The sequence below is a fragment of the Fundulus heteroclitus genome, chromosome 14 (genome assembly GCF_011125445.2).
Source record: "Fundulus heteroclitus isolate FHET01 chromosome 14, MU-UCD_Fhet_4.1, whole genome shotgun sequence".
NCBI classification, from domain to species: domain Eukaryota; kingdom Metazoa; phylum Chordata; class Actinopteri; order Cyprinodontiformes; family Fundulidae; genus Fundulus; species Fundulus heteroclitus.
Genome location: NC_046374.1, coordinates 25,439,204 through 25,460,298, shown reverse-complemented (window position 1 = coordinate 25,460,298; position 21,095 = coordinate 25,439,204). Strand labels below are relative to the sequence as shown.

Below are 21,095 nucleotides of genomic sequence, written 5' to 3'. Positions count from 1 at the left end.
AAATTGAAACACCACACAGAATTTGTCATACTTTGTTGATTTCAGTTGGTTTTTTGGATGTCTGGTTGCTAATGGTGTATTTCTTTAAAGCTTCTTTGACTTGTGATCTAAAGCAGAAGGAACTGTTTTAGTGATTTGCTCAAACATTTGTTCAGCTGTTTTTTTGTTGTTGTTTTTTTACTTGAACTAAACAGCCAGAACTCTGTCTGGTGTGGTTCTGACTGACAATATCAAAAAAAGTAGACGATTTCCATACATGAGAAAAATCACAGAGCTTGGGGAAGTTTTCCTCCTGGCCATATTAGAGATTACAACAAAGCATTTAAGGAAGTAACAACTGACTAACAACAGTTTTTTTTTTTTAAACACAGTTTAAATTAATATTTTGATCAAAGCACGTTCTATGATTAACAAAGATCCAGCCGGAGCCTAGAGTTGCCAACTTACGTTTTGTGTTCATGCTTTGTTGCACATTAAGGTTTGCAGGGTGTTGTGACATTAGTGAAGAAGTGTGAGCACCATTTAGATGTTCTGTAGACCCTATAAAACACAAAGTACAACCAAACAGCCACAATGGTGTACAACAGTTTCACAGGAAATTTAAGTAGCTTAAATTAACCTGGGAGGAAGCTGGACATAAATACACAAGGGGAAAAAAAACTTTCAAACATCGCAGAAACATCTACCACCTTGTAGATGTGAACGTGAAATGCAGAGGAAGGAAATGCCGTAGTCCACAATTTTTAATAATAATAATTATTATTATTACAATGTCAAGTTACACAACGTGCAAGTGCAAATAGCTGTGTGAGGAGCAGTGTCTTCTCCAGCAGCAGAACCACAAGTGACAGAAGCAGGCGCCTTACTAACGTCTCACTAACTGGCTAAAATCCTTAAAACTCTTCCAGGAGTATATATGTTAAGATAAGTACATTACATAAAACTGGCTAAAACCCTCCATAAACCATAAACCATATAAAACCCCAAGCTGCATACATAAAATCCTAAACCAAACACCAAAGATAAATCAAAACTCCATAAAACACTAAACAGCTAAACTCTGCATCCATATGCATTTCACTGCCTTGGTCCAGCCCAGAACCTTCTGATGACCCTCGTTTCTGCACGGTCCTCTTTTAGGTGATGTACCTGGACACAAGGAAAAGGTAAGTACAAATATCATTCACTAAGACACCTTAAGATATAATAAAACACACAAACATCAAGCAGAACTAAATTGAAATATTGCACAAATATTGATCATGTTAGATCTCTAATTTCTGAAAAGATTTATAGGCAAAGCAGTCTCATTGTGCATTTTAAGATTACTGACAGATCATCATCTCGACTTTTAACAGGAATTTTTTTTTTAGTAACTAGAAAGGTTAGAGTCTGTTTTTTTTCTACAGCAGGTGGTTTTGGGCAGGATTGTTGACTTTGATGTAGTTTTTGTATCTGTTTTGTATCAGACCACATATTGATATTGTTATGAAGCAAAAGTGAAAGACATGTCTTGTATAAAGGATATGTAAAAGGCAGCACAGACGTGTTGAGTAACTACATCACTACCGGCAGCCTGAGGAGCATTTAAAGCATCTTTGGAGCAACATTTAGTCACTTCTTCTGCTGGTGTCCGAAAAGAAACACCTCATTGTTAAAAGGCTGCTGTAAAACGAAGAGCAGCACCAAACATTTGTTTAGAACTGAAAGAGTCCCCACGTTGTGTTATAATAGCAAAGTTGAATACTAAAATAACTCATTGACAGCGGCGAAAAAGGGTGACGCTGAAAATATATTAATCCAGAAATGATCAGACATTTATTTCTGGTCTGATCAGCCTCTCCTGACAGAAAAGAAAACACCGTCTCCTACACTTCTTGTGCAGAATAGGCTAAAAAGAAGGAAAAACCCAGAGTTAACCCAAACAACCCTGCTACCGTGCGGTAATTTGTTGTCATAATTTGACTCAAAATAAAGGCTGTTGAGCTTTCTGAAGCATAAAAGGCAGGGTATGCAGGAATTTACCCCAGAAATCCCTCTGGATATCCACTATCCTAGCCTTGGGAAATGGGGGTCCTGAACACTGAGATTCTTTCAAAAAGCAACATTTTACTTCTTAACTATATTGTTTATTATTGATACAAAAATGTGTACTGTCCTTTAATATCCTAAAAAAATGGAAGCAGGAGATGGCTGGTGTCAGACGGAGCAGGGTTTCAAACCCCCAACCCCCTAGTTACAGAAAAAATACCTTAGTTCCTGCACCACTGTAATAAACTGATAAAGTTTAGTGCTCAGCTTTTGTTTGGGGATATTTATTCATTGTTGAGAAAATAATTCCCAAATAGAGTACACGGAGATTGTTTTAAACATTTTACTTGTACATTTGACTTTACTTGTCTTTTTACATAAGTATCAACTTCATATTTTTGCAGGTTTTCTTTTGTTTTTTAAACATGTCTGCCTGTCAGGGTGCATTTCTGCCTGCTGCGCCCTAGACATTTTCTAGCACCTTCCTTCCTCCAGTCAGCCCTGATTCCACTCACTAATCATCCTGGACTCTCTCCACCTGCAAGCCTCACTATATAAGCTCACTCCAGTCAGCTCTTCACCCCTGGTTCGTCTCTCATCTTCACTCGATGAAGGACTTTGCTCCCTGCTGCGCTCCATCCTCACCTCCCACCTGGATCCCGCTCCGAAGCTCAGCTGCCAGCCTTGGGTTCCGTCCAGGACTCACCCACCGTCCTCCAGCCTCATCCCGTCTGCCTGCTCCTGCACTCATCATCCACCTGCCCCAGCCCGGTAAATACCGTGGTTCTCTTCCTCCACAAATCATCCTTCTTCAATAAAATTCACAAAACGAAGCTCTGTGTGTGTGTGGTTGTGTTCGGGTTCATCAGGACAACTCATGACACTGCCTAGCTTTTTTTTTTTTTAACCATCCATAATAATAATAGAACATCTACCCAGCTGTTATAAACTTCTATATCACTCTATTTTTTTTATTTCTTTATCAATTTTCAGGAACTTCTCACAAGGTACCGTCAGGGTGGATTAAAAGGAGCAGCTAAAAAGAAGGTGGGTTACAGGTCACCCTTAATAACATCTGAACCAAAACAGTCAAGAGTCAGCTGGGTTCAAATTTCCCATTAAAAAAACACAAAAAGAAAAAAAAACCTAAATCATGACACCAAAATGAAAGATACTGGGAAAAGGTACACACCCATGGTAGTTGCCTAGTGACCCAGGCTGTGTGTTTTTGTCTACACACGTGTGTGTGTGTCCATCTGACAAAAGAGGATTTAGCTCAGTTTTCTTGCACTATTTCTTGTCTCCCCATTCATTTCGAATTTTCATTTAATTTTTATCTGGAACATCAAGAGTCTTCAAAAGTAATAAACCTCACAAAATTGTATGAAAATCAAAACAATTTATATAATGGAAATCCTTGTTGTGGACAAGGTCATGGAATCTGAGCCAATTAACTACAACTTTTAAAGACAAAGATTTGAACTTGACTGGAACACAACATGAGGGTTAAAGTAGATATCCTTTCCTGGACCTCTGCTATTTTTCATCCATTTTCTGGATATCATTTTTTATGAAGTACATAGATAAATAAAGTTTTTTTTTTAAAACGTTGAAACTTTTACTTTAAGTGACCCAAACAAACCCTAAATGGTTGATAAAAGAAATTATGACAAATGAGGTGATTACAAATATGTGCAAAGAAGTGTATAATCTGAGGGACACAAGGTGAGCTGATAGAAGCTAATTCAGTAACAAAACCTAATGTTGTCACAAAAATCTGATGCATTTAAATGTTACACAAACATAACCTTAGCAAATGCAACATTCAGTTTCCGTTTAAATACTCAATCATTTCAGGGAACAAAATAGCAAGAAGGCAACGACGACTGTTTACTGTTTTAATTTTCTTTATTATAAAACACATGACAAAGAAACAACGATACGTTTACGTTGAAATCCACTCAGAAAATGAGGTGAAGGTGGCTCGGGATTACAAAAAGGTCCATCCTTTAAGACATCATTTGTCATTCGACTTGTACCGATAATCCGGACGGCGGGTCAGCCCTCGCTCAGGCGCTGACAGTAACCTGATCCTGAATCAGCCTCTGGAGAACTACAGTCGCGTTGACAGAAACAGCCCTGTCTTTGGTTCTTTCGTCTCTGACAGTGACATCTCTCTCATCTCTAAAGGCGTAGAAGAACCGGGCCCCTGTTCGGCCTTTGGATCGGTCGGGGCGTGCGGTGTTAGCGGTGCTACCACAGACAGAGGATTAGTGACGCCTGGTTAACGAAGACACGAGCTAAGACTGAAAGTGCACTTTTCCTCTTGCGGTTCCCATCGGTACGGCTGAATGAAAGACGGCAACGACAACAAAATATGGCTTTTCCACGTCTACGCAGGTAGGCGTTTCATCTTTGATTCTGCTTGAAACATTGGAGTTGCATGACAGCTGACGTTCGTGTTCACAACAGTGTCGTTTACATTTAAAAATTTACATCCGAACAACGTAAGCTGTGGCTCTCCTGAGTGTCTACGTTTACCGCATCGAACATTTCAGTCCGTCAGTAGACGTTCTCTCACAGACTCTGACATATAGGCTCGTAGATCTCTGTAAGTCTCTCGCTCTCCGTGCCACAGCTCCCCATTCAAAGGCATTTGGCAGTACCTAAAGTGGCATTTAGTTTGCTTGCAGAATGTTCTCCTTTTATATTGAGCTTTCTTCACACGGGGCCAGCGGTGCTGGATATTCCAACATTTGAAAACTGGACAGCTCGTCCTCCAGTCCTTTCATCCTGTCTCCCAGCACATCTTCCACCCCGTTTCCCTCTCCGGACCCCTTCTCTTCCGTCTCTGGCCGCGACGGCTCCCTCAACCCCGTCCTTACCCCCAGCGCGTTGGCCACCAGGATTTCCGAGTGGAGCTGCAGCCCGCCGCTGCTTGTGTCGTAGCTGGTGAACGGGGAATGCCCGTTGCTGGGGTTGCTGCTGATCCTGCCGCCGGCGACGCTGTTGGCGTGGTGGCCCCCGTTACCCTGACTGCCGAGCAGCGGAGCGGTCGAGCTCAAAGCCGCCTTGCCGTTTTGTTTCTCCGTCGGCCGGATCCCCTCGGACAACAGGCTGGAGCTGGTTTCGGACTGGGGGGTTGTCAGGGAGCCCAGCAGGTTCTGCCCCTTTCCCGGCGACAGCAGATGATCCGGCTGGTCCGACGACGTGGGGGTTTTGTTGCGGTTCACAAAGTAGAGGAGGAACGCTCCCATCACCAGGCCCATGAAGAAGAAAAAGATGTAGATCGCCAAGACGTGTCGGTTTCCCGCCAGGGCCGCTGATCCTTCAACATTCGGGCCCTCCAGGCTCAGGAAAAAAGCTGCTCGGCGGCAGGGGGTCGGGTCCCGGATGTTGGGTCCTCCTTCCTGAAGGATGCATAGGAAAAAAAGATTCAGTCTATGACTTTCTGCGATAAAGAGAAAACTATAATACAATGCTTTACAATGTATTTATACTTGTAAGAAAGCCATTATTAGCCATGGACTCTGGACTCTGCACCACGTTTGCATCTTTATTTGTTGCCGACCTTTTATTACCCATTTAAATAGTACACAACTCAACGTTTACTGCATTTTTGCACTTATTATTTCCACTGCATGATACTTTTCTATACAAATGTCTTTTTTTCACCATTATCTTTGCACATAAACAAAGGTTGAACAATTTTCTGCACACTGTTCTTGCACACTGTTTTACTCCTGCACTGTTACACTGCTACACTTTATATTGTATTGTAATGCTGCCTTATTCCACCTGAAATCCCATTACACTGTTGTAAGCTGTATGCAGCGAAATTTTGTTCTGTATGCACTTTGTACATACAAAATGACAATAAAGTTGTCTAAGTGTAATTATTGAGGCAAGACAAGTTTATTTGTATGGCACATTCTAGTAACAGGACATGTCAAAGTGCTTTACATGAACGCAACATAAGAAAAGAAAAAATTACAGAAGAAGGTTCAAGAAAGGCAAGTTTTCTTTCCACTGTCGCCACATGATTGTTCAGGAGGAGGGATTGCTGCAAAGCCAGGGATCTGAGGCAATGCGCTGGGTTTCCTTAAATTGCAAACTTATTTTTACCAATTCAGAACAATAAATTTAACTTGATTGCATTAAAATTAGCAATAAATTGGAATGTATAGAGTCTGTCAATCTGATCAGATTGAACTGAGTAAGGATTTCTGTATATAAAGTAGATCCATTTGTTTTGTGTGAAATGGCAGTATGTCAGTAAACTGAAATTGAAATCAAAAATGAAATTTAGATGCAGTGAAATACACGGTAGACTTGGGAGTGGGGCTGAGGTTTAGCCTCTGAACATGCTCACTATGTTCATTATTACGTTAGAATGGAACGATCAAAGTCGGGACCTGACTTTAAATATGACATTTGCTTTTCACAGACGCTCTCCATCCAGTCTGACTGAGCCGGAGTCATTTTGCATTGAAGGACTTTACATCTCAATGTGTGCAAAGAGACATAACCAAATAGATCTGCAGCTGGAACTGTAGCAAAAGGCGGTTTTACAAAGAACTGACTCAAGCCTCACTAGTTAGATTTTTTTTGTAAACGCTCTGCTGGTCTATCACATAAAGATTCATCACCATGAATCATTTTGGAAATGTATATAGAGGTGAACATTAACCTGTACCTGACAAGTGCAGACGTATTTGCCCAAGTTGTCCTCTGTCACGGTCACCGCCAGGTCAGAGTGGTGCTGCCTGGTGTGCCTGTGGGGGGGATACTCCCAGCTGCACGGCCGAGGAGACAGCTGGACGCACGGCAACAGGATCCGCAGACCGATGGACACTTTCAGGTCCTTGAGGAATGGAGTGCATCGTCCTGCATCACCCAAAACAAAGTACTTAAAAATAGTATTTACCATGGGACAGGAAGGGTTTACGAACAAGAAAAAAACAACTTATAAAATATATGGATCTACTTACCCGCTTCTGCATCACACTTTTTCAAGGCCTCATCCACAACATCACCTGGACCAGGCCTGGAAGAAGAAAAAAATACATATAATCACTCAAGGACTGTTGTCTAATGTTTTTTAGTGTTTTTATTTAGATTTTAATTTAATTTGTTTAATCCATGGATGTTTTATTGCTCTATGTTTGTTTCCTTATTGTGTTTTCTTATAGTTCAATCATTAATTTGTACTATTTTCTCTGGTTAATTCTATTTGCAAACGCAGCAGTGAAATCGTCTACAAGGAACAGAAGAGACCGTAGTTGAGGAAGTTTAGGTCCTTCAGCGTTAGCAGCAAGATGCTGCAGATGTTCTATAACTATGTTGTGGAGAGCCTGATCTCTTCTGCTATCATCTGATGTGATCGAAGCATTAGAGATAGTGAGCTAAAGAAGCTCAACAAGCTGATAAAGAAGGCTGGTTCTGGTCTGGGGACTCCCTCCAGAACATCTAGAGACGATTATGGAAAGAATGACTCTTCATGAAATGAAAACATTTCAGCCTCCTCTTCATCAAATGTCAGACCACGACACAGCTCTCTACGGAAAATCCTTCCTGCAAACCGACCATCAGCAACTACAGCGACTATAACTAACATTTAAAACATTTAATTTCCCCTAGATTATTTATAAAGTTTTATAAACTGAAGATGTTACAGAATGGATACATATTTGTGCGATAAATTTGCCGAGCTGTATTTGTATACGCCATTATAGTTGTTGTTGTGGTGAACTAAACATTATTAATTCAATATAGAAAGAGCAAGCAAATGTAAGTAAAGTTACAAAAGAATAACCATACTATCTAAATAGCTATGAAAAATTTGTAATATATATGTGTTAACTGTGCTAAATGAAATTTTAAGTCTTTATTTAAAAACGTGCCTCTCCCCTCTGCCAACTTCCTGTCTGATTACTGTGAATAAAGGCAAATAGCGTCACGATATATATATATATATATATATATATATATATATATATATATATATATATATATATATATATATTTCAAAGATGTGTGATCAGTTCTTAAAGAGAGAAGGAGATAGAAAAAAACTTAAGTTTAATTGTTTTCTGTTTGATGTTTTTCTGATGGCTATATCTTGATATAATGGGTGGATTATTCCTGGGTTCTTTGATCACTTCTCATTTAATTAATGCTTGTTATTTTTGTCTGTGTTATTTCTCTCTTTACTATATATTACACTGTCTTGACTACTGCTAGTGGTGTAAGAAGGATAACTTTAGTCAAAATCAAAATCAAATGAATGACGCAAACTATATACATTGCATAAGGATCAAAATCACCCTTAAGGGCAACTTTTTAACCTTTATAATGTGTGAAATCTGGCTTTGTGATAGTCCCGTTGTACTCACTCTGTTTCTGTGAACCTGCACACCTTGTCCTCTGCGCTCCACTCACAGCCCACTCCTCTGGCTCTGGCACAGACCTCACAGCTGGGATACAGAGCGCAGCCCTCCGCCTGCACTCTGGCCACAGACAGCGGGCTCCCCACCAGCGCTCGGCCCTGGAAACACAGGCAAACCTCGTAGAATCGCTGGAAACCACAACTGTGTACCCGGTTTTCCTAAAGGACACAAATATAACAAAGGCCGAAAGCAAAGTGCTTTACCTGATGCAGTAATATGTTGTTGACAGGCTCTTGTGGCGAGAAAAGAGGAATCTCTTGCAGCAAAGTTGCGTTCTGGCCCGCTACCGCCACCTGGTGGAGCTCACCACGATCTGCAACACAGAAACCAAGGAGCAGGTTTGCTTTGTGAAATAACTCGTTTCTGGCAAACCATTGAAAAATAAATCCACACAGACTGAGATCAACTGCATTTTGCTTATTGCTGCAATGTTGTAAATACTTAACAAGTTGCCTAACCTAACAGCAACATCTATTCATGGAGGTTAGGAGCCTGTTTCCTGCCTGAATTTGTTGTTTTAAAATGTATATGGAAAATATAAAGGAAATTCTGTCTCTGTTTATAAAGGACATTAAAGTAGTTAACAGTGACTCAACAAAACTGTTCGCACCTGTTCCAAGATGAAGGACAGCTCCCTTTTGGTCCTCTGCCTCGCCCATCAGCGTTACAGCCAGCTTGGTGTATTTGATTCCCTTCCGGACCAGCAGGGGCGCTGCTGTGACGCTGTTCTCCATCAGAGGGTGGTCCCTCACAAAGGTCAGCACCTTGTCGGGAAGTTTCAAGGAGGATTCGAATCCTTGAGCCTTTAGAGCGCTGTTCAAACACTGAATGTTAGAGGAAGAGAGAGAAAATAGTTATAGGAGGAGAAAAACAGAACATGTAGGGTGAATGACAGCAGGCGGCCTGGTGGTACCTGGCCTGGCCTTGGTGTGGGGACCGTCTCAGGACTGTTCCAGTTCTCGCATGTCTTCTTCAGCTCTTTAAAAGGACCGTCCATCACTTTGCTGATGTCAAACAGACTGAAAACACACACAGCTGAAACATCATTGGGCTCCCTGTAAAAAAGAAGGAAAGAAGGGCCTTGTTAGCAAGAGTGGAATAAAGTAAAGACATGTAGCTGCATATAACACTCCTATAGCTCCTTCATAAAATCTGAAATTGGATGACGTTAATACCCAGAAAAAAGGGAGTGCAGCACTATTTTGCCTTCATGTTCAAATCAATTTATCTGGTGATCTTTGCTGTGCAATTCCTCCCCACATATTCAGTTGTTGACTTTCTTTTTTATAAAAGTGAATGGAAAATGTACATTTGAACTTTGTGTTGATGTTCCAGCAGTCGTTGTTCCTCCCCAAACAATTTACTTTTGTTTAATTGAACAAGCGAGCAGCTAAAATAGCACACAGACTTTAAAAATGTATTCACACCCTTTGGCCTTTAGTACCTTTTTTTTACGTTAGCACCACATGCTTCAATCTATTTTATGAGGATTTTATCTGATGAACCAACAAAAAGTAGTTCACGATTGTGAAGCGGAAGGAAAAACAGCCGTTTGGAGCTGTTTACAAAAAAATCCTGCTTTTTATTCTGATAGCTGTGAATAAAACCAAGGGCAAACAGAAGTCACCTACAAACATAAATGATACATGAATATCAATAAATGTTTGTTTTCAGAAATACAATCTAAAATGGTGTGGCTAATCCACTTTTAGTATATACATTGTAAAAAAAATAAACTTTTGCTGCAACGCAAGGCCTCAGTCAATTGTTCCCCCAAAATGTGTGATGGACGGTTGTACTGGAACTGAATTTTCGACTGCAATGCAAATTGTAGTTGACAATAAAATTGATTGATTGATTGATTGGTTGAATTACAGCTGCAAGTCCTTTGATTTAGGTCTTTAGCAACTTTGCACATTTGAAAAAAGACCATTTGTTCTGTGTTGTTGTTTACAAAACACTGCAAGCTTGGTTGGATTAGATGGAGAATGTCAGTAAATTTTAAGCTTAGAATTGAAGTCCTGTCTGAGATTAACAATTGAATATCAGGCTGGACATTGAACCGTTCTTTTATAGTTCCTGCTGTTTGTTTCCTGCTCCACGATTAACCTGAACCTCATTCTCAAGTGTCTGAAAGCCTCTAAAACAGTTTTCAGCTAAGATCGTCCTGCATTTAGCTCCATAAATCTTCTATAAACCCTGAATAGCTGTCCCACCCAGACAAAAGGATCCCCCACATCGAGATGCCATGTTTCCTGGTAGGAATGGTGTGTTCAGAATCATCTGCAGTTTCCACCACATGTAGGCCAAATAGTTCCATTTTAGCCTCATCTGACCAGAAAACTTTCCACATAAGTCGCCTTAAATGACTTGGGACTTATTTTGGCTTTCTGTCACTCTTGCATAAAGCCCCGATTTGCTAAGTACACGAGTTTCTGTGACTATAGGTTCTCCCGTCGAAGCAGTGGATTTATACGAACAGAGATCTGTGAGATGTTTAAAGTCTGGGATATAATTTTAAAAAACTAAGGCTGGTTACTATTTAGATGCCTACTGAAGGGAACCCGTTGATTTTATTTAGGGGCAGCTTAGTTAAAGGGACTGAACACAAAATGCTGAATACAAATGCTTTACAGTGGTTATAAAGAGATAAAATGGGGAAACAAAAGGAGGTCCTTAAAGCCAAAAAGGGCCATTTTTTTTACCACTGGGAGGTGAAGAGCCCGTAGAAGTGGGTGCTGCTGGGGTCTCCTGGGGAGTGTTGAGCCGTGAAGACGTCCGTCAGGATGTTGTAGCGCTGACCGCTGGGTTTGTCCTCGCACACCAGCTGGGCCTTCAGAAAAGTGGTCCACCGTCGCTGCAGCGTCTTCATCCCCCCCACATCAGACTGAACATTGATTCAACAGAGATTTAGTCGAACGAAAGCCAGAAACGAGAGGAACCAGCCGACTCAGTCGAACCTCCGGGGTTACCTTGCAGACCCGTACCACCCTCGGCACCTTGGTGTACAGGTCGTGCTCTTTGGCCATCTCGGTGAAGAAGAAGTAGATTTTGTCGTCGTCTCCTGTCGGGTTGCTGTCCGGGGTCTGCTCTATGTAGGCGGAGCTTACGAACTCCGGGTCTGGAAGAAATGAAAAGGTCATTTGTAACGTGCGACACCAAGATGAGACGTCTGTGTTGACGGGCTGAGCATCTCACCGTTGAGCCAGTTGATGGATTGATCCGTTCGGACGCGCTCCTGCTCGGGGCCCGTTGCCCTGGATATGTCATAGAGCGTCCCCAGGAAGTTGCTGGTGGCCGCTGTGTATAAGATGCCATCTGAAGAAAAGAAAGAGACAGGGTTGAACAAAAAAAATCTATAAGAGGAAAGGCTTAGGAAGCTGAAGATAAGCAGGTAAAGAATTGATCAAGAGTTTGAACTCGCCTGCCATCACAGCTGTGTAACGCTGACTGGGCTCAAAGGGACACTTGCCCTTCCCGGTCTCCATCTTCACTGCTCCGTCCTCTGTTTTTTCCAAGGTGAAGGAGGGAAGGTGCTGCAGGACCAAAGAAAAATAAAGGGGTTAAAACCTAAACGGCTACCGTTCAGAGGAACTGTGACCAGTGGCGGCGCCAACGAGGGACCGCACTGCAAAAACAGAACTAAAAATAAGTCAAAATTTTCTTGAAATTAGTGTATTTGTCCTTTATTTGAGCAGGTAAATAAGATTATCTGCCAATGGAAGGAGTAATTTTACCCCAAAAAGAAGATAATTACATATAATGCACTTGAAATAAGTTGATGGAGATGACTTCTTCCTATTTTAAGTGCGAAAATCTTATTCCATTGGCAGATTATCTTATCTACCTACTCAAATCAAGGACAAATGCACAAATTTCAAGATTTTAACTTATTTTAGTTCTGTTTTTGCAGTGCGGGGTCTGTGGTTCAAAGGCTCCTCCTAAAAGTGTGCCGGCTCTCCTCGCTGGACTCCCACACTGGACAATCTCATGTGCCGAACTTATTCCACTTATTATTATTTTTTTCTCTAGTCATGTTATAGTTTTTATAGCATGCCATTGGGTCTCCACACCAGACCTTGTCTCCTTTTCCACATTTATATGATGACAACGTCAAAAAAACTCCTGAAATTATCTTCTGGTTATCGTATGGTGCCGTAATTTCATAAACTGGCCCCGTCTGACTATGGCTTTTGAAAAGACTGTCTACAGATAATATCGGGCCATTGCAATGTGTCTTTATGCAGGACACTGAACATCATCCTGTCCCTTAACCATGATCAGTGTATGAATATCTGTGCAAAGGACAAACATTGAGGATTCAAGTACTCTACTTCTAGAGGTAGTTTAAAAAGAATTACTACTGTGAATTATAAGGGGTAACATTTAGGCAGTGATCCCTTTGCAGTCAACTATCAACATGAAGCTAGAGAAACACATCAAACATGCTGCCGCTGCTGTAGTTTGTGTTTTTTTTCTGGTGCAGCAGTAGCAGAGAAGTAGGACGACGAACCAAGAATGCACACTGGGGGTCGAAGGCGTAGGTGCCACAGGCGTAGACTCGACCATCCTTCAGGTATTCCAGCAGACGGATGTAGTTGTTGCAGTCAGCCTGCAGGGGGAGACAAAATTACAGAAATGAGAACCAAGCCTGAGTCTGACTCCTCGGTTCAACTTCAACATTCAAAGTAACCATAACAGCACACGCTTACGTTTCTGTTTAAAACCTTTCATTTAAAGTTCCTATTGTGTCAGACATTTGAAGATAAACTGCAGACTTAGACTGAGAAAAGAAATAAGCAACAAAGAATTGAGATATACAGTAGCTGCATATGTTTCTAAATGTTGTTGTTTTTTTCTCATAAGGATGTATTTGGTCTTTAAAAAGTTTTGTTTTGGGATGAAGTGAACAGCATACGTGCCTCTAACTGGATATTTGAAACCCCAGAGCTTCAGGCGACACTTGAGATCCCGGCCGACCAGGCCGCTCTGGCTCGCATCGCAACAACCAGATATAAAGATGAACATAAAACATGGATGTGTGTCTGTATTGTTCACTCTTCTGTCTGTCTGAAGTGGAAAAAAACACCCTCATAGTCTCACCTCGCTTAGCGGGAAACCATGACGCAGGTAATTTATGTTGAAGCTTGCGTGTGCGTGCGTGCGTGTCTGTGTATACAACATAGATTGCTTGTTTTCCTGGATGAGCTCAAGGCCTCTTCCCCAGGGAACGAGGGCCGGATCATGTCACCTGAATCAACCCCCACCGCTAACCTGCACCAGCGCTACAGCGCTTCAGCTCAGTGGGAGGACCACAGCCGGCCAGGAGGGGGCGAGACGCGCTCCACTCATTCAACAGAGGATCAAATTAGACACAGCAACATGTAGGGGATGCAGTATCGTTACTCTTTTCCTATTTTTAATCATGATGAATTTACATTTTATGTTTAAAGCCTCTATGATTTCAGCCTTCTGGGTATTTACTAAATGCAGCTGGCCCAGATAGAATAAGGGATTTCTTCCTTAGCTGACTCTTTTCAGTAACATGATGAATAAAAAGATTACATTTGTCGTTTCTGAATCCATAATCTGTGTTTAGTAAAATCCTGCTGTTCAGGCAACGTTGTAATGATGCAGTCAGAACTATAGATACATCCCCACTAATATATGGATGCGCTTTAGCAAGTTGACCTTTTTATCCACACTCGTTTTGTGGTCGTCGACAAGCTGATTCTATTTTTTACAGAACAATAAAGAAAGCCCTGTTCCAACTCAACAGAAATCTGAATTTTTATAAAATCTGAGTTTTATAACACAAGGGTAGAGCTAGTTAACAATAATGATGGGATGTATGATAAAAGTGAGGGTTTTCAAACCCAGAAACACTACATAGCCTGTTGGGTATGGCGGTGGCAGCATCAGGCTGTGGTCCTCTTTCACTCCCAGTAGAACTGGTGCACAGGGGACAGAGCCAAAATAAAGATTACAAACCAGCAGGTCTCAAATCAGCAGGTGGGTGTTTAAAAAGGACAATGATCCAAGCACACATCAGAACCGGTTCTGAAATCAATCATTTTAAATGAACTCTTTCCAGTGTTCCCAAGAACCTTCCTGTACCCCTCTACTTCTCTCTCACATAGAAAGTACTCCTGGGTCAGGGCTTTTCAAACCCCCAGTCGGTGGTGGCACATGGCCGCTCACACACAGACTTGCAGATTTGTGAATTATTTTCAATTATCTTGACCATTTCAGTATTTGGTTTGAGGCCCCAGAGTTTCACATGGAATTGCTTTGGTCTGCCTAGAAGTCACTAGGAACTGTAAGATATCTATTTTACAACTTGCAGAATTTGGTTCTGGTTCCACACTGTCGCTACATGCATGCCCGGAATGAGGGGTCGCTGCAAAGTCAACGACACAATCCAGACGACTGTCCCCTGTGGCTACATCCAAGAGGAGGGAATGCTGTACATCAATGACTCGCTGGTAATTTGATAGCCGATAGCTACGTTTACCTGGACAAAAGTAATCAGCATAAAGGGATAAAAAAGCGTCATGTAAACAAGCCCATCGGAATATTGCGATCAAACTAATCTCAAAGGGAATGAAATTGTATTACGAATGAGAGCGGTGGTTTATGCCGACTGATAATCCGATCAACGTTCACATAAAAAACTCGTCAGGATGAATGCGCCTGACGTAAAGGTGACGTATCTCTGTGTTGTTGAGTGGCAGAAATACGTCGGGAAGCAAAACAGTCGGAGCTCCCGATACAAACATTCTGTTCAGAACAATAAAAGAGATAAAAATTATTGTTTACTCTGACGTTTCAGCCATAATTATAAAGCTGGTGCTGGTCCTGCCTGGGCGCTCGGAAGGCAAGCGAACTGATACAAAACCTGCTTTGTTTGCTATCTTTTGTTGTTCACCAAAGACGGAAGTTCTTCTTCTGTGTTTTTTTTTAAGGGAAATTTGATAACTGCACGTCAGAGTGGTTCTATTCTGAATAAATTCAGGTGCATAGAAACGCGCATTATGATCGGATTAATTGACTGTGCGCCCATATCAACGGTACAATCCGATTATTTTTTGTTTTTTAATCCTACTGCATTTCAATCCGGTTGTGACATTTTGTGATTTGATAGAACTGACTTTGTAAAGTGCCTTGAGATGATGCGTGTTGTGAACCGGCGTTATAAAAATAGACAGAATTGAACTGAAAAGTGGTCAAATATCCAGTCAGAATCATACTAGTAGCTCATCGAAGGCTACAAAAAGCACTAAGCTGAAGTGCATCTTGCTTTGGGGCATTTCACCTAAATACTAACGAGCGTTTGTGTGTATATATTTAAGTCTGAAAACAAAAAAAACATTTGCACCCAATATCTGTTTTTGAAAGTCAGTTGTATTATCAGTCCATCTAAGAAAACAGATAGAATGATATTGATTAAAGAAAATTTTAAAAGCCCAAAATTTAAATGAAATTAACTGCACATAATTAGATTAGGAATATGACTTTAGAAGAGAGTTTCTAAGTGGATGAGTTCCTTAATACATTACTTGTATCTTAGTATTCCCCAGACATCTAAATGTCTGCACCACCTTCACTCTAAAGCTGTCTAAACCTTCAAAAAGCCCTTGAATGTGGTGTGAAATGTGAAGAGACAAACGTCCTCAGTTCTACAAATATCTCTCCCTCCAGTGGTTTAAAACGGAGAGAACCAGGCACACAGACGCACGATCTTCTGTTGAGTCTGTCGCCTTGGTCCTCTAATCTTGCTTTAGCTTTTTCTCACAGTTGCTTCCTTCTCTCTCCATTCTTTTTATTCCCTCTGACTCACACATATAATCTTTTAATCAATGTTTTTGCAAGGGGGGGAAAATATCCCCCTTTATTCCTGCCTTTTTTCAGTGAGTCAGCTCCCAAAGACTTTAGAGAGGGACAAAGAAATCTGCTCAGAGCTAACAGCGAAACTGTCTTAAAATGGACTTTTTGCTCGTAGGAAGCGGATTCTTTTTTTTTTTTGGCAACACAGTTGAGAGGACGGCAATTTCTCAAGTATCCATTAAAGCTTAGAAGCTTTTTTTCTATCTGACCAGCATGAATCAACAAATACACATGGAGTGTAGCATTTACTGTACGCGGACACGGCAGAATGAGATGTACAGCTTGGCCGTACAGTACGCTCTATTTATTCGGTCTCCACAGACAGTTACCGGACATCTGTGACTTCATATACAGCCTGTCTGCGTGCCACTGTGTCTCTTCACGAGCTAACACCCTGTATGAGGGGTTGGCCAGAGTCCCAGAACTTCCCATCTGATGCCCAGCAGCATGAGGTTGTGGCGTACTCTCGTGAGCGAGCGCACACACGGACCAAAAAAAAAAAAAAAACACACGCACGAATGCTGCCGAAAATAGTTGCAGAGGTAAATGCAACTCTGGTCCAATACATCCCACTTGAAAGTACTTGTGTGTCCCAAAAAAATATGTGCATATTTTCCAAAAACTACATGACATTGTTGATTTTTTTTGTGTGCCTTTAATCCATGTTTTTATTAGAATTATTATTATTTTGATCTTCAAAATCATTTGACAGAAAACAAGGTTACAGACTGCTACACTTATCCCACGGATATTTCTGGATGTTACAGGTGACATAAAGGTACAAGTAATATTTTTGATGTTCTACACTGCAAAAACGGATCTAAAAACAAGTAAAATGTTCTTAAAGTTAGTCTATTCGTCCTTGATTTAAGCCAGTAAATAAGATTATCTGCCAATGGAATGAGTATCTTTGCCCCTAAAATAAGATAATTAGACATCCTGCACTTGAAATAAGATGATGGAGATGAATTGTTCCTATTTTAAGTGGAAAAATCTTATTCCATTGGCAAATCATCTTATTTACCTGCTCAAATCAAGGACAAATGCACTCATTTCAAGAAGATTTGACTTATTTTTAGTTCTGCTTTTGCAGTGTATTATTTCCACATCGGTCGGCACAATTGGCCGTTTTATGTTCGAAAATAGATCTTATTATATAATTTTTTTATTAAATATGCCATGTGACTGCTATGACACCCTGAGAACCTCACAGGGGGCCAAGCCTGTGTGGCCACAAAAACGTCATTAGACTTCAACGCGAGTTAGATTACGTGATCTATGTAGTAGATCTTTAAGAGCCACGGCGTCTTTCTTAACAAGTGGAAACCTTTAGGGGAGTTCCCTTCTTACGACCACAGTGTGCATCACCAGGTGGAGGTGGAAGGGGACGGTATAGTGGAAAGTTTTAGTCATTTTGAAACCTGGCTTTTAAAATGGTCGTGCACTCTGAAATTTGAAAGTGGGCTTTGTCTTGTAAAAAAAAAAAAAAAAAGATTTTGTGTTTCCCAGAGTATTATAGCAGGATTAATGACATTGGAACAGTAAATAATACCAGTTACTGCATATCAAGCTACACAAATATGCTATTTCGTGAAAATATTTCAGACAGTCCCTTATTGCGCCTGTAAATCCGAGGTGTTTCTATCTGAGCTAGATCAAAATCGACGAGGGCCGTTAAAGGGTCTTACCTCCGTCTTTCCTTTCCCCACACAAGACTTCCTCTTCTCTTCCGGCACGTCCCAAACAATCTAAGAGAAAGGTGAGAAGACAGAACAGCATAAGTGACCATGAGCTGCTACTCGGCAGATGACTGGGGCTCAATGTTAAATTAATCGCCATGTTTTAACCCTTAGCATGTTCAGAGATTTGCTATTCTTGTGTCATTCCCAGGCACAGACTGATCTCCAAAGATCCTTTAACACAACTCGTGTTGTCGCAGCAGGTAGCGCGACCCATATACGGAGGCCTTAGTCCTCGACGCGGTCGACCCGGGTTTGAATCCGACCTGCGGTCCTTTGCCGCATGTCTCTCCCCCTCTTCCACCCCCCTTCCTGTCAGCCTACTTTCAGAAAAAGCGAACCACTAGAGCCGCAAACCCCCCGCCCCCCCCCCCCAAAAAAAAGATACAATCCTTTCTCCATTTTCGCAAGATGTGTACTTGTTCAGCGTGCCGGAAACTTGCTAAAAAAAGAATCAAGCCGCTAAATCAAAGGAATCAGTTAAAGATACTCTACTTGGTAATTTATCTTTTGGTTAAAATCATTTAATCTAGGAACTTTCTATTGAATCAAGTCTTCTCTAAAGTTAATGCTGTATTATGCAGGTTGCCAAACTTTTATAATCTAATCAACAGGACTTTAGTTAAAACAAGAGAATGGCTTATTTTACACTCGCGTTTATCATAGGATGCTACATACTACACCTACTCTATCATCTATAATGGTAGAAAGTGCTCTCCAATGAATGAACTACCCAGGGGTACTTCATTTCTTCTCAGGTTTGTGTCGTCCAGTGTTGTAGTATTCGAGTCCGAGACTCGAACTCGAGTCCGAGTCATTAGCTAAATTTAGAGACTCGTGACTTGACTTGGACTTGAGCACTGATGACTCAAACTTGGACTCGGACTCCTACATTCAGATCATTCTGACTCGGAAATTGAGAAAAAGACTCAACTTTTTTTTTATATCATTAGGCTATAATTTTAATATGTCATTAGAATATTATTTGGTGTATGATTTTAATATCTAAATTATTAGTGCAATGTGGTGGAGTGTGGATTTTTTTTAGTTTAAAAACATGTAGGCTATGCTTACTTTAGTGCGGAACTTGGACTCGACTTGATCAATAGTGACTCGACTCGGACTCGACTCGGATTTTTTTTTTATGACTTGGACTTGACTCGGACTTGAACACTGGAGACTCGAACCTGGACTCGGACTCGAGGCATAGTGACTTGACTACAACACTGGTGTCGTCTGGTGTGAAAAGGCGACACAGACGTCCCTAATTATTTGGGCTCCGTTTCCGTCCACACAGCTCGCACAGACACGTTCAGACTCGCACTGTTACCTTTTTTGGTTGTTGGTTCAAGTCCCTGGTATCTACAGCTAGTATGGCGTTCCTGGCGCCCAGGAAAAGGGTGCCGGAAGAAGGGTGCAGCAGGTAGGTGCTGACGTTTGTCACACTCTTGAATGTCTTTTGGTCCAGAATGGGGGCTGTACCTAAAACAAAAAAAATAGATAAAAAGAGAGAGAAGAGGGATTAGCACCGTTTCCTAGATAAGCAGATTCTGCAGCAGACATCTCGGTTGATGAGTCTCTTCTGGAGTCTTTTTCCATGTTTGTTTTCTAAATATCTTTCTGGATTCTTTGCATCTATTTTGCATGTGGAGCTCTGCATTCAGAATCAAATTCGCTCCCCCGGGAGGAATAAAACAAGCTAAATAATGCATCATAGTAATGTACAGTAAACAATAGACTCGTCTCTACATAATACATGGTGTGCTATATCAGCTATATTTGTCTCCTCTTCTGAAACAGATCACATAAATCAAATCCCTGAAGCTTTTGAATGGAGCTCCGGCTCTTGTTTGCTCTCTCAGTCAGTCACTCTCCTCCTACTCTTTCCTCTTTACAACAAAGAATCGTGTGTGTGTTGTTGTGTGTGTGTGTGTGTGTGTGTGTGGTTTTGTGCGTTCGCGCCCTCACTACAGAGAGGGAATGCACAGCTGTGTGTTCGGTGTCTTTGGAGATCAGGTGGAGGACTTTAACTGCACCTCTGTGTGTTTGAATGTGCAGATTTCAAAAAGATTTAGCAGCGTTTTTTTCTGTGTGTGTTACAGCGCCAACCTTTAATGAAAAAGGCCGACACAATCATGAATAGAGCAGACGTGCAAAAACACAGCTTCATGTCCATAGAAGGTGAAGCAGGAGATTGGTTTGCACACAGAAGGACGCAGTACCCGATGATTATAGAGGATTTAATATCAATGCAATAACAATAAAACAGCAAAAAAATGCAAACAACCACAGATTTAGGCCCCCATAGAAAAGATGCATCACGTTTATATGCATTAAAGTATTTACAGGTACATCTTTAAAAATTTGAATAATGCTTAAAAGTGCTACATTTTTCACCAGTCATCTCAGAAAGTGAATCTAATATATTACATAATATCATTGCCCATAGAATGACATATTCAGAGTCTTTCCTCCTTGTAATTTTGATTATTATGGCTGACGGGTAATGAAAAAGCCAAAGTCATTCAGTGACTCAGAAAATTTGAATACGGTGAAAAGGTTCATTATTGGAAACTCAGCGTCACACGCTAATTAATTCAAAACACCTGCAAAGGTTTCCTGGCTCAGTATCGGGGGGGGGGGGGGGGGGAGTAGACCGCTGACTCTATGGAATAGCGTCTCTATAAATAACCGTTTCACTATATGAAATGACTGGCAAAAAATATATTGAACTTTTTTTTACACATTATTCAAATTGTTGGAGACCTGTAATGTGCTTTCGGCACAACCTGCGCACTTTATAGATCTACATCAATCCCTTATGGTTAAATCTGCAAATAAATAAAATAAAATGAAGTATAACATACAAACACAACTGACTTGTCTAAAGTGTACAATAGCAGCATTCAACAACTTCATGGAATAATTTAAAAAGTAGGTTTTTTTATATACGTTCTGTGGCAAATGCTAAAAACATCTTCATGCTCTG

The 21,095-nt window shown here is 41.0% G+C and overlaps 1 protein-coding gene across 1 annotated transcript in view; it reads right to left on the bottom strand.

The window, feature by feature from the left end:
* Positions 1-3,920: 3,920 nt before the first annotated feature.
* Positions 3,921-21,095, bottom strand: part of sema4f (sema domain, immunoglobulin domain (Ig), transmembrane domain (TM) and short cytoplasmic domain, (semaphorin) 4F) — a 78,001-nt gene continuing 60,826 nt past the window's right edge. The window contains exons 3-16 of the mRNA XM_036146611.1: positions 19,437-19,588; positions 18,056-18,115; positions 12,994-13,092; positions 11,905-12,016; positions 11,679-11,798; positions 11,453-11,601; positions 11,186-11,367; positions 9,394-9,535; positions 9,091-9,304; positions 8,684-8,793; positions 8,427-8,578; positions 7,023-7,078; positions 6,728-6,918; positions 3,921-5,441 (exon numbers count right to left, since the gene is read on the bottom strand). Coding sequence (XP_036002504.1) covers positions 4,737-5,441; positions 6,728-6,918; positions 7,023-7,078; positions 8,427-8,578; positions 8,684-8,793; positions 9,091-9,304; positions 9,394-9,535; positions 11,186-11,367; positions 11,453-11,601; positions 11,679-11,798; positions 11,905-12,016; positions 12,994-13,092; positions 18,056-18,115; positions 19,437-19,588 — 2,444 coding nt within the window. The 3' untranslated portion in view covers positions 3,921-4,736. The remainder of the gene's footprint in view (positions 5,442-6,727; positions 6,919-7,022; positions 7,079-8,426; positions 8,579-8,683; positions 8,794-9,090; positions 9,305-9,393; positions 9,536-11,185; positions 11,368-11,452; positions 11,602-11,678; positions 11,799-11,904; positions 12,017-12,993; positions 13,093-18,055; positions 18,116-19,436; positions 19,589-21,095) is intronic.